The 13,380-nt window shown below is 41.0% G+C and overlaps 2 protein-coding genes across 2 annotated transcripts; one reads left to right on the top strand and one right to left on the bottom strand.

Annotated features, from left to right (window-relative positions):
- Positions 1-625: 625 nt before the first annotated feature.
- Positions 626-5,829, top strand: C922_00395 (hypothetical protein; the record flags this gene model as incomplete). The annotated part of the gene is made up of 2 exons (XM_008816012.1): positions 626-746; positions 896-5,829. 2 exons carry the CDS (start codon positions 626-628, stop codon positions 5,827-5,829), a joined length of 5,055 nt encoding a protein of 1,684 aa, XP_008814234.1.
- Positions 5,830-7,200: 1,371 nt separating this feature from the next.
- C922_00394 (ubiquinol-cytochrome c reductase iron-sulfur subunit) lies at positions 7,201-8,274 on the bottom strand (the record flags this gene model as incomplete). Its single annotated transcript, XM_008816011.1, has 1 exon — positions 7,201-8,274. The coding sequence occupies one exon, from the start codon at positions 8,272-8,274 to the stop codon at positions 7,201-7,203; it is 1,074 nt and encodes a 357-aa protein (XP_008814233.1).
- Positions 8,275-13,380: the final 5,106 nt, after the last annotated feature.

Genomic DNA, 13,380 nt, shown 5'->3' with positions numbered 1-13,380 from the left:
CGGCACCCCTTTTTTTGCAGCCCACTCAAGGGGAAGTGCGATGCCCCCAAGGCAGCAGACCCATTCGCACAACCTTGGCGACAGCACGTATGTATGGAAGTACATATCTGTATGAATATCTGAGAACGCACACCCACTGCCAGTCGAAGCAGAAAGCAAAACCGAGGCAGTCATCGGGCACATTTCTGCTGACCAGAGACGCGTCGACTAAGGGGCCACCGTAAGTGCACCACTGGTTGGCCAAACGGAAGCAGTAGATACGCAGATATGCAGATATGCAGGTACGCAGATACGCATATACGAAGATACGCAGATACACAACTCTGCAACTGCACATGTGCACTCAGCAGACATGCCCCCACGCGACCGGTCCTCAGGTGACCAAACTGGTGCATCACTACACAAAGTAATCCATGCAGCATGCGACTTCTCAAGCATCTAAATAAGTGCCCGCGCACCTGCAGAAGTAGCCCCTTAAACAGCCCCCGCAACATTGCTCAGTTAACGCTGCATACCAAAGGGGACACGGCATGGGCAGTCTTCGAAACTGCAGAATAGCCAGAAAGCTAAATAAGTAAAAAAAAAAAAAAAAATCGAAACGTTACTACTACGGAAGACAAGGAATATGATATGGTGGTTTTTAATTTCAATAAATTTTTTGTTTTTTCTTATAAAAAGCTTTTTCACCCCCAAAGATACGACTTATATGAACGACATAAATAACAACCAGGACAGTGGGTCGACAGGTATGCGCGAGCTGTGAGAGGCGCCTCTCAGGCTCCCCTTTGTAGAGGCAGATCGAATATTGATCAATGCGTTACACCCACGTGATCACTTCACCGCTGCGTAATCGCTTCAACGCTTCGTAATCGTTTCGCCACTCCCTCCCCCTTAGAAAAATACATTCTGGGCGAAAACTACAACCTGACGAGTCTGAAGCTGAAGATCGACTTCGGATCGGTAGACACCGGGACGAAGATAATCGAGTACAGCAAGGGAATTATAAACATCCGATCGATTCAACAATACGACTATGACAGTTACATGCTGACGCCATGCAATTCAGACATCTGGTGGATCTACTCATTCAGTGACATTATACATATCGAGAAAATCGGATTAGTCTCACTAGAGCATTATGCGTCAAATTTCAAAGTTATCGAAATATTAGGCAGTGATGTATACCCTACAAAAAAATGGAAAAAGTTAGGAAAAATTGCCACCAATTTTACAAAGAGCTTTGAACTCTTTAACATATATGATTATTGTAAAAATTACGATGAAGATAACTGTTGGGTGAAGTATATGAAGTTTGTTGTCCTTTCTCATCACAACTTAGAAAATAATTATTACTGTACTTTAACACATCTGCAAATTTTTGCTTCATCTGGTGTTGATATGCTCAGTGATAAAATATACTCGGATGATAACATCACTCAGATTGAAAAAGATTTCCACGACAATTACAAGCATGAGAAGAATGAAAACATTCGCGACCATGAGATCATAGAAAATTTGGAGGTCCTCCTTGAGGACAAAGAGCGGATGCAGAGTGGAGGCACTGCACCAGGACCAAGCCACTGGCGAAATGAACAGAAACACGTAGATAAGGCGCGCGACGAGGATGCACTGCACTTACCAGAAATGCAGACGATCGAAAGGCACATGACCGAAACCATGGCAACAGACCAATTACCCAAGGGTGCACCCCCCTCGACGATGTCCAACTTTACCCCCTTTGAAGGCTTCTTCCTAGATCCAGAAACGATAGAGGAAGAATTAATAGACACAGATCTTATCGATTCAAAGCTGATAGACACAGAATTGATCAAAAAGGAACTTATGGACACGGAACTCATCGAAAAAGAACTAATGAACGCTGAACTTGTCGAGAGAGACTCCAAGAGTAGTAACATTAACGAACCTTCACTTGATCATTTAACAGAACAAATAGGAAACGTGTTTGATGAAAAAAGAAACCATGAAAGGAACACCATGAAGGAGGATGAAGTGAATACAAGTCAACATAAGGATGAAGAGAAAGACAACGTTAGTGTGCCCTCGTATGTAGCCACAAAACAGAAGGTGCTAGGCCAGAAAAGATACAAACAAGCCGTCTCACCTCACTCGATAGCCATCCTAAACAAAGATGTCAAGAAAAAATATGCTGTACTTCAAAATTTTAACAAACTCAGGATATCCAACCTTTTAAAAAATTACCCATTCGTGAATTACAAAAATGTGGTCAACAAGTACATGCCTTACATTGCCTACCTGATGAGGTATAAGGACGAGCTCAGTTACGCTCACTATAACGTAAAAGACGCCATCCGAATGGATCGCTTTTTTACCCCCGTAGAGGATGCACCTCTTGGGAGAAGCACAGTGGAGAAGTATTTACCCACACGTGGGCAATTTCTTTCCCCATTCCGTTTGCTCGTGATGAGGGTCTTTCCAAAATTGCACAGTCGTGTGAATATCCCAAGGCACGTTCCTCCCCACAGTGCAACGACTCGACACACTTCTGACAAAAGGACCATTCCAGCGAGTCCGAGTGGGACACCACCAAGGCCACTTCCTCAAGTACACTGCTACAACTACGGGGCTATAAAAAACGTGCAAAATAGTATACTGCAGAATAGGCGTATGTACCCGCTCCTGACTATATGGAAGCCCCGTTTTCTGTGCAATCTCGATATGGTCTGCTTGAAAAAACATGCGGGGGACATTAACAAATTTCTTACCTTTAGAGGTAACCTAATCAAGTTCACCATCCGAAAGTATCTCGTGTTCATATCTAGAAAGGGATTGCCCCTCCCAGGGAGGAGAAGGAGGCATAAAATTCTGAAGAAGAAAAAAAGGAAAATAAGAAAAAAAAGGGGAATGCTCAGAAACCTCTTCTTATCAAAACAGTTTAATAAAATAGGACATATAAAAAAATTACACCTTTTTTATTCACCCATTTTTCGTTTCCCAACATGCGATGCATCGAGGTCTCGCCCACACAAGGAGGAGGAGGAAGACCCTCTCATGACTTATATTTGGGAAAAGATGCAGCAACAGAATAGAATAAAGGACCTGCAAATTTTAACCCCTCTAAAGGAACAACCACAGGACAGCTTGATAATGATCTACCTCTTCGAAAAAATAACAAAGGGACGCGCGACACACAACTTGGAGAGCCTCAAATGGTGCTTTGATTTCATGACCAAGTGGAAAAACACATTCAACTCAGTATTGCTTATGTCTTTCATGAGATGTGCCCCACTAGCTAGTCTGCGCAATCGTGGCAGTTGTGTGGATATATTGAAGAATGGGCTTCTTTTGAAGAAGAAAAGCAAATCAACACTTGAGAAGGAACTACAGAGTCTTTTTTTTGCGCATTTCGAGAGAAGCAGAACATGCAAAAGGCACGATCGTCTGCAGGGAACGGATTTGTCGTATTATGCCTACAGGGAGGAGGATGATGAGCAGGTGGATGAAGAGCTGGAGGATGCGGATAGTGAGGAGTACTACATAGATGAGGAGTACTATCCTGATGGGGAATCCTTCCCAGTGGAACCACCCCACCCCAGGGAGCCGCACCACCCGAAGGACCCCCCTATAAATCACCAAGATCGTGTCGAAACTCCCCCTTTGAATGTTGAATCCCCCCCAACCATTAACACCCTTACGCTGTATCTGCACATGTTAAGACGAAAAAACATACACTCGCGCTACCACACCATGGCGCTGATGAGAAGCCCCAGCGATATGAAGCTCATGTCCAAACTGGTGGCAGATATATGCAGTAGCCTGTCTAGCCGCAGAATTGGAGAGGACCTAACGAAGAGAGAAAGCTACGTAAGAGGCCTCATCTCGGATCATATGGCAAATTGCACGACAAATTACCTTTTTTCAGAAAAATTACCCACTGCTAAGAGTAAGCTAGTTTACACCATTTCGGCTTGGATGGGGGAAGCCACCCTCATGGGCCTCTCCCACAGGGTGAAAAATAGAGGAAGATTATTTCGCCCCTCACAGAAGGAGGGAAGTGTACAGGAAAAAGAAGAGCAAGGTTTGCAATATCGAAAAAAAGCCCGGTGCGAAGCGATTACAGAACTTTTTGTGGACCTAATTACATGTCGTTTATCCGTTTGGAGAACCAGCTTAGAAAGAGAAAAAAAAGGCATAACGGAAAATGAGCAGAGTGCGACGACAGGGGGAAGTACTGGCCATCTGGAGGAGCAGTCAAAAAGGGCATATCAGAAAGAAGAGGCCATCCAAAGAAGTCAACGTGGTCACTTCGACGAGGCGAACATGTGCCTAACCCTAGGAGAAATAGAAAACATGATATACTCAGATAGATATCTAAAACAGTACGTAGACGAAGCAGGGATACACAAAGAAATGCACAAGAAGGACAAAATGAAAAATATTATAAATGTAAAATACAAACAGAAAAACAATGACAAAAGTATAAAAATCTTGAACGAAATAAAAGAAACAGAAAAAAGCAACAGCAAACTTGTTAACGAAGTGTACGATATCATTAGTGAATATGATGATAATAACGAGTCGAAAATATATTCTGTCAAATTAAAATCGGGAAAACAAATCCCATTAATTATTAACAAACCAGAAAATAAAATGAAAGAAAAAGTAATAAACAATGAAGCAAAAAGAAAAAATATTAAAGATAATAAATTACAATACCTTGACGAATTGGACCATGTGCTGAATGATCACATCCAGTACGATCATTATGAACAAAATTGCATACGAGAAGAAAAAATTGAAGAAAAAGCAAAAAATACAAGAGGACATGCCCTACTAACATTAGTGGACAAAGTAAAAACCATCGAAAATAAAAATAATTACGTAATTTCGAAATTGAAAGATGTCATAAAAATTACCAACAACAAAACGAAAATCATATATCACATGTTGTCCAATTTTAAAATTTTACAAAACACAATTAGCCTTCTGCTAAAATATATCATGATAAACGAAAAAAATATGAAAAATTTACACAAAAACAGAAACAAGTCAGAATCCTTCTTCAAAATATTGAAAGATATATGCATTTTACAAATTAATGAAAAAAAACAACATTTTGATTCACTCCACTATATTTGCAAATATTTACAAGATTTACTATACGATGAGATAGAGAAAATATATCTTTTCGAAAAACCCACAAGAGGAGGAGCACCAGGAGTAGGGGCAGGCGCAGGTGGGGGAAGAAGAACGACTGCTGCCAACGGCGGAAGCACTTCTGCCTCCATGGGCGCAAAGTTTCCACTATGTGATGAAGAGGAAGAAAATATGCTGCTACATAATAAAAATTCCTTTCACGATAAAAATCCCAATTTTATTTTTAAAGAAAAAAAAAGAAATATATTCAATTTTTTGTATTATGAAAATCATTGTCATAACGACATATTCAAGACCCCCCTCATTTATTATAACTCTTCGGTGGACAGCCTTCAAACGTTTTATTTTAAAATTTACAATTTTTTCAAGAATTTAACCCTTTTTCGCTACATTGTGTATAAATTTAGGCACTACAAGAGGATGCTTATCAGTTACCTTACCGGGGGCGATGTCGTTGCGCAGTCTACCGGTTCACAGTTTAACGGTGCACCGCACACCGGTTCACAGTTTAGCGGATCTCAGTTTGGCGGTGCGTACGGAGCTCCTCAGGAGACAGGGAATCTGTACGCCTTCTTTTTGGGCCTCGTCCTGATAATTTTCCTCATAAATAATTTTTTCTGTTTCCTCTTGTACAAGCATTTATCGAATAAGTTGAACAGGTTCGTTCAGGGCTGCAACTGCCACAGGAAGTGACGCTCGAGCAGTGGCGGAGGCGCGACGAGGCGGAGTGAACAGGCGGAAAAACAGACAGAAAAAAGGACAACAAAGCTTAGGGATGGACAAGGAATACTCACACCGTTTGCGCACACTGCACCCATCTTTCTTGTGAATTCGTCTTTACTGCGTAGCTCGCTCGTTCGCGTGCCCGTGCTTACGTTTGCCCCTTCACACAATTGTTTTAGTCTTTTCACCTCTCGGGCATCTTTAAAAATGGCCCATCACGCGCGTGCGCACATGTGCGCAGGTATACACACCTTCGCCTAGGGCCTACTCGCCCCTTCATCCATACGTCCACGCACATATTACCTGCACATGCGTGGACACCCCCCTTTTGTAATGCCACCTCTTTTTTTTGCGGTCCATTCGTCATTCTTAAACTTAAGACAAAATTTTTAAAAAATATTTTCGATTCCATATTTTGTGTACAACGCCAAAATGAAGGAGAAACCTTTACGCCTACAGGCAGCGGCAAATTCGCCTGCGACAAAAATTTGAAACTCACAAAGAGGGAGCGATCGCCATAGTTGCTCATTCTTACCTGGAAAGTTGCATTTGCGTGTTGTGTCATTCCACGTATTCCTCTTTTTAATAGACACAAATTTGTGATTGCAGTGTTGATATGTTTTTTTTCCCTCTTTCGCACACATTTCACACAGAAAATATGAACCCCTGACACTTTTACCGCTTCGTTTTAACCGCCATCCTTTTACTAGCATCCTTTTACTGCAATCTTTTTACAGAAGCCTACGGATAATAAAGAAAAGCGGTAGTAGCGGGACCTTTTAAGACCACATACGTTTCAGACGGATAAATGCGCACACTGGTTGACACGTCTCTTTTTCGGTCACTGCCAGCCATGTTGCCAACCATTTTGTGCACCAGTGAAAGGTGCTCTGCCCATGCCCAAATGGGTGCGCCATAAATACACAGACACGCGCTTATATATATTTATATATACATGGCATGTTGTTTTAAAAGAATGGCCTCTTTTGTTGCAACAAAAATATGCCTACTTGGAGGGTAAAAAAAAAAAAAATCCAAACGAATAAAATGTGCAGTGCGCAATGTGCCGGGAGGAAAAAATGAGCTGTTGGCGATGGCACTATGAAGTTTCCACCTGCGTGAACCAGACAGGTGGCCTTTGAGGCGGTGGGCGAGGGTTCAAATGGGTGGATCCTTGCGTCGTTCCACCACTGTTCCAATGTAGGCCTGACCTCTATCGGACACGGCTCTGCCAGTGCGGATGTCCCTGAGAGGTGTTCAGAAGCAAAAATCGAGGGAAAAACTTCTAAACGGGGCAACCGCAAAACAGGGCCAGTGCAAAACCATGCACCGCTAAACAGATCATCCAATCTTTATCGTATTCTCGTCAACAAACTCGTATGGGGGGACCTCCAAATTTGACGGCGCAGGGCCCTGGCGAACTCTGCCAGAATTGTCATAATGGGAACCATGACAAGGGCAGAAGTAGCCGTTGTAATTTCCACCGGGGGCTGGAATGCAACCTAAATGTGTACACACGCCTATATTAACCAACCACTCAGGTTTAATAGTTCGGTCAGAATCTAACTGAGGGTCTCTCATAGTTTCCACCAATTTGTCGTCCTCCCTAGCTCTCTGAATATCCTCAGGGGTTCGATGTTTAACAAAAATTGGCTTCCCTCTCCACTTTATTACAACGTGTTCTCCAGGGCTTACTGTCCTCATATCTAATTCGGTAGTTCCTTCTGCAACTAAATCTCTGGAGATCCAAAAGAAGTGCACCGATTTACATATGGTTGATCTCATAATTGACGACATGATAAAGAAGTAGGAGGCACTTATAAAATACATGAAGGTTCTTCTATCCGCATTTCCACTTCTTAATCTATACTCTCTAAAATCTGGATGATAATCTGAGTTTATACTATCTGGGTTGGGTGTATTTTCAGCATAACCAGCTGGCCGAAAATTATGTGGTTCAAATTTACCCACTGAAACGACAGCAGGCTCGTTAGGGTTATGCCATACATCTGTTCTTGTTACATTAGCTCCACTGGCTAATTCGCCTTTCTCTAAATTTGGTTTCCTTGGAAAAACAGGTTCAGCTGTTTGGTTATAATGTGCATATCTTGTCCTCACAAATATGCCTTCATACTGATGTGGATGATTTGACGGTTCGACCAACTCGGACAAATCCTCCACCCTCTTATGACAAATATTTTCTTTCTCTTCTATTTCCCACAGTTTTATATCATCTGCATGATCGAACAGATTTTTATAACTTGGATTTTCTGAGGCTGGTGGTACTCGATCGTTTTCTTTTATATTGTGGTTGAAGGTTCCTCCAAAGGTCCTCTTGCTTATTTCGTTGAATTTGTTCTTTTTTAAAAATATTCTCCCCTTCTTTAAAAGGTCAAAGCTCCTTATACTTTTCATTTTTTGTTTTCCTTCTTATTTGGTTATGTTGTTATTTGCCTATTTGTCTTCTTTTTTTTTTTTTTTTCTTTTAACTGCCTTTTTTCCTCTCTTCAAATTTGCAGAACTGGTTCATATGTCGCTTAATACCTGTTGTGTGTGTTTGGTTTTCCTTGATTGGGATGTCTTTGAATGGACTCCCTCTAAATGGACTGCCTCTGAATTGACTACCTTTGATTGTACGAACCACACAGTTGGTTCTGACTCCACTTGCAACACTGTGCTAACTCGGATAGCTACGCGAGAACGTCTGTGCTCATGAATGCTTGCATACCCTCTACCACTTGTTTACGCTTTAAAATTTGGTGACCCCCCTCATAGGGCTCGGCAGAAAAGAAAATAATCCTGTCGATCACACGTGGGGTACTACTGTCAGATGGTGGTGGTGGCCTTTTATATCTGGTCTCTCGCGGGATAAATAGGATACTAAAGCAGCGTCCGCGTGGAATTAATGAAAAAAAAAAGAAAGTATGCATATATATATGCACATGTAAACATTGCACATACCATTTGGGGCGATTTCCCAAAAGTTTACGCTCGCGGTGGTACATAAATGTCTTCTACTTTTCTGACAGTGGGCAATTCATTACACTCCTTTTTTACAATATTATCCATTTATTCATTTTATATTTTTTTTTTTGTTCAACCTTTTTTTATAAATTTTCTCAAACGCTTCACAATTGTTTCACAATTTTTTTTTTTGCAAATGTACCTATATACCTAGTAAAACTCATTGGGAACCTTCCACACGCGACAAAAGTGTACAAAGTGAAATGCCCATTTGATGCATCCCAACCTGGCATAGCATTTGTGATAACTCTTTTGGCGAGGTAAGGATGGTTCTTTTCCGCTATGGTGGGAAGTCGATGACATAAGAGCAATGCAAAAGGAGGAAAAAAAAAAGGGAAAAAAAAAGGGGAAAAAAAAATGGAAAAAAAAAAGTGAAAAAAAAAGGGAAAAAAAAAGTGAAAAAAAAAGGGGGAAAAAAAAAGAGGAAAAAGAGAAAAAAAACCAACATATTCATCTGTACATACAGTAGTATCCCTACGCTAACCGCCTAATTTTTAAAACCTGCTGGGGCGGATACAATCACAAAAAAGTGACTTCATGAAAAATGCGGAAAAAGCCTTTCTTTTTGAAATTTAGCATTCCCCTCTCTGCAATTTGGTGTAAAACTCGGGGGCGAACTTACTGCTTCCCGGTGGTGACATGAACAGGGATAACAATTGCGATTGTGCGTTCGTACCATTATGTTTCCGTTCACCCTGGCGCGTATGCCTCATTTATAGTGCGCATTCGTGTTGCCTGCACATTGGCCGCCTCCTGCACGATCGTCCTAACGTGTAAATGCACCTCTCAGCAATCGCGCATACCCAAGGGAGCGAAATGGGCAATTGTGGCAAAAATTCCCCAAGGGGCTTATCACAAGGGAAAATTGCAGCAAAGGTAAAAAAATGGAAAGGGGGAAAAAATGAATAAACAAAATTCCCTACCTATACGCCCGCAAAGTAGTTGCCGCTGTCATTCCCACATATATATGTACATAAACACATTTGCATACACACTTCCGTAGATATGGATGCGTTCCCCGCCGTGTAACCCATTTTGGCACAGTTGCCATGGGGGCATCTAAGTCATTTGTACTGTTGGTCCGCCCTTCCATGTGTCATCGTGGAAAGCCGAAAAACCACACGCCACCACATGCAGCAGGTTCACATAAGCATAATTGTTCACCCTTCTACGCGAAAGAGGATATAAGATAAGCAGATTATACGCACCACGGGGGAACAGACACGCATTTGGTTTTTGCACCAGGTTCGCTCGGCCCATTTAAAGCTTAAAAGAAGAATGCACCAAAGGGGGTAACCTTGCTGGTGGAAAGCCACCACGTAAGAAATGGCCAATGCAATGTTTAACAGGCAGCAGTTCATGACGGCCATGTGACTCCACAATTTTGGCAAAAAAAAAAAGTAAAGCAAAATAAACAAAAACAAAGCAGAATAAAACCAACATAAATGCACACATTGTAGATACATTGCCCCATGCGCTGTTGTCACCCGTCTAAATGAGTACCTAGCTCAGACTTTTCCGCTACGTCAGGACAAATGGAAAAAGCACCCCCCTATGAGGGTCTCTTCTAGATTCCCCATGATTTTTTTCCTTTTACTTATTCGAAGTTCCACCCTCCCCACTTCCCACACATTTCTTCTTCACAGTAACAATTTAGTCCCAGTTTGACAACTTCACATTTGGGTATACGTCAAATGTAGCGATCATTTGTTCGAGGTGAATGCGCTGCCCTTGTCAGTTGCAGAGAGTCATGCTGGGTAGGCAAGACAATCAATTATGTTCTCCCAACATTGTTCCTTAAGAGCAAAAGGGTTCTACATTTTTTTTGTTAAAGAGGAATCACATATGTTAATAAAAAGAAGGTGGCCATTGCAGCTACTTTTTAAGGAGAATCACTAGCCACTTGTGGGATAGACATATATTTTGCATATGCCTGTACACTAGTTAGACATTTTTTCGTCATTTCTTTTCTTTTTCTGGGGCACTGCAAACATTCGCGCAGCTTATGTGAAAGGAATGGTTAGCCGCGTGTGGATGTGGCATTTGTCAGGCTGTTTGGCCGTTCTTACAATTGGGCCATTTTGTAGGTAGGAGGATTTCCATCATGACCACCTCTCAATTTCGCATTTGCGAAAAGTAAGTTCTGTACATCTCTTACAATGTTAGGGTTCTCCACCTTGCAGGCTTTGCTTCGCGCGTCAATGTAACTTAGTTCTTTTTTCTTTTTTTCTTTTTCGTTGTAGCTTACTATGTGTAGTGCATACGAAAGAAGGACGGGGAAGAAACTTGCTCCCAGTTTTGGTGTGCGGTTTTGAGTACAATTTTGCGCACAATTTTGGGTACACTTTTGAGTACATCTTTGCGTACACTCTTGGCGTACATTTTAGAGCACATTTCTGCGTACAGTTTTGGTGCGCTCAGCCTCCCCATGAGATCACCGAGCGGTAAAAGGAAATAAAAAGTAAAATATGGTACATGTCAATGGGCAAACCGGGGAAAGGACGACGAATCATGTTGATTTCTTAAGAAGCACACTCATACGAAGCAATGCTATTTCTTGTGACAAGTTTTTGGACGTGCAGAAGTAGGAATGTTTTTCTTCCCCCGCCCCGCCCTTTTTTTTTATATTCTTTTCACCTCAGTTCGTTCATTTTTTTAATTTATTTACGCTTGCTTCTTTTTCAAAGTAACGATATTAAAATGATTTGCTTCCTCTGGCAAAACAAAAGAACGATAAAGGAGGAAAAAGTTTCCTCTATATGAAAATTTCGAAGCGGTTTTCTGTTTGTCTGAATGTTGAAGAAAATTTTCCTGTCACATGTTGTACATGCATGCGCGTACAAACATACTTTTTTTTTTTTTCACCTGATTATTTGCCATTTTTTCTGATTCTTCGCCATTTTCCGTACTTGTTTGTACTTTTTCGTTAAATTTCGCTCCTTTTGCCTTTTTCTCTATTTTTCCCGACTTCCTTTTTTTTTTCGTTTTTTTACTTCATTTCGTTTTATTATTATTTTTTTCACTTATGTGAAGGTGGACGCACAAACAGAAGTGTACGCGGATATACATGTATACACATGAGAAAAGTACAAATGTAAAATATAAGGAAAACAGGAGGGAAAGCAAAACCCGTTTTTACACATCGCCCAATTCTTTTTCAATTTTTCCTTTTTTAATTATGTACAAGTGTGAACATGTCGATATGTGAAATGTACATGTGACTTCACATACATGTGTACATTTTTTCAAAACAGCGCTTTTGCGCTATGTATTTTTTCTTTTTGCCCTCTGAGTGTTTTTTATGCCAATTCGTTCGATTTTATTGGTGCATGAATTAGGAAGAAGTGGAAAGTGAAAAAAAATCGACTGTCACAAACTGGAGCCAGGTGTAATACCTGCAGGTGACTTAGAACAGCTTGTGACCAAACAAAAATTCATCCAATTCCGCCAATTCGGCAAATTTGGAAAATTCAGAAAATTGAAAAGAATCCAAAAGAGCCACAAAAAGGAAATTTGCTCCAGAATTCCGGAATATAGCAACCCACTCCACTCCACTTATCTTCCATGATGCCCGATGGTATAGCAAAAATGCTGATGGCTTAGGTAAAAAAGAGAAGAAGGAAAAAGAAAAGTTTTTCTACATGCCCCATTTACGGTGCTAACATCGAAGCAGCAGTTCAGCACGAATCCCCTGAAAATTGCGACCACTTTTTTTTTTCTTTTTTTTTTGTTAACCTTTTCTGTAAAAAAGTGCATAATCTTCTTCAGTAATTTTGAAAAAGAAGAACATTAAATGTTCATGCACCATTCCTTGTAAGATGTTTCAAACGAAGGGTTACACAGACGCTGATTTGTGTATGATGAACGAACAGATATGTATTTTCTATATTTTGTGTGTATACGTAATTTCGTTCCCCTACTTGTATCACGCCTTTCTGTGAGGCACTATATATGTTTATAACGACATCCGCCTGTTTCCTCGTCGCCAAGAAATTCTGTTGTACCGGTAAGACACATACATGATCACAAAGTGCCTGTCGAAATGTGAACAAACGGATTTCAGTCATTCCGAATATACCTATGCGTCTATGCACATATTTACACAAGTTTTTTCCTACCACGCTACCCTCCGTTGCTCCGTATTTTACGCATTACGCAATTTTTTTTTTTTTTTTTCTTCTTCACTCGTAGCTCTAATTTAGCATATCTATTTCCCCATAGAGGCACATCCGTGCCTACAAGCTACCTGCGCCCTCCTCATGCAGGGGGATAAGCTTAACCGTTTTTTCTTCTTCCACTTCTCACTCAGCGGGGAATTTCCCATAACATCGAATATTTTTACCCCTTTGCTTTCTTTAAAAATGCAGTGCTATGTATTCTAATGTTCAGTTTTAATGCACATGTGTACTTTAATATAGTCACTCGTTTGTAAGTACGCGACGAATTCGTTGATATTCCCATGCTTGCGCGCTCGGCTAATGCAGAGGGGGGTGTACG

The sequence above is a fragment of the Plasmodium inui genome (assembly GCF_000524495.1).
Source record: "Plasmodium inui San Antonio 1 unplaced genomic scaffold supercont1.1, whole genome shotgun sequence".
Lineage (NCBI taxonomy): Eukaryota > Apicomplexa > Aconoidasida > Haemosporida > Plasmodiidae > Plasmodium > Plasmodium inui.
Note: the sequence above shows the minus strand (reverse complement) of the source record. Positions and strands in the feature narration are given on the sequence as shown.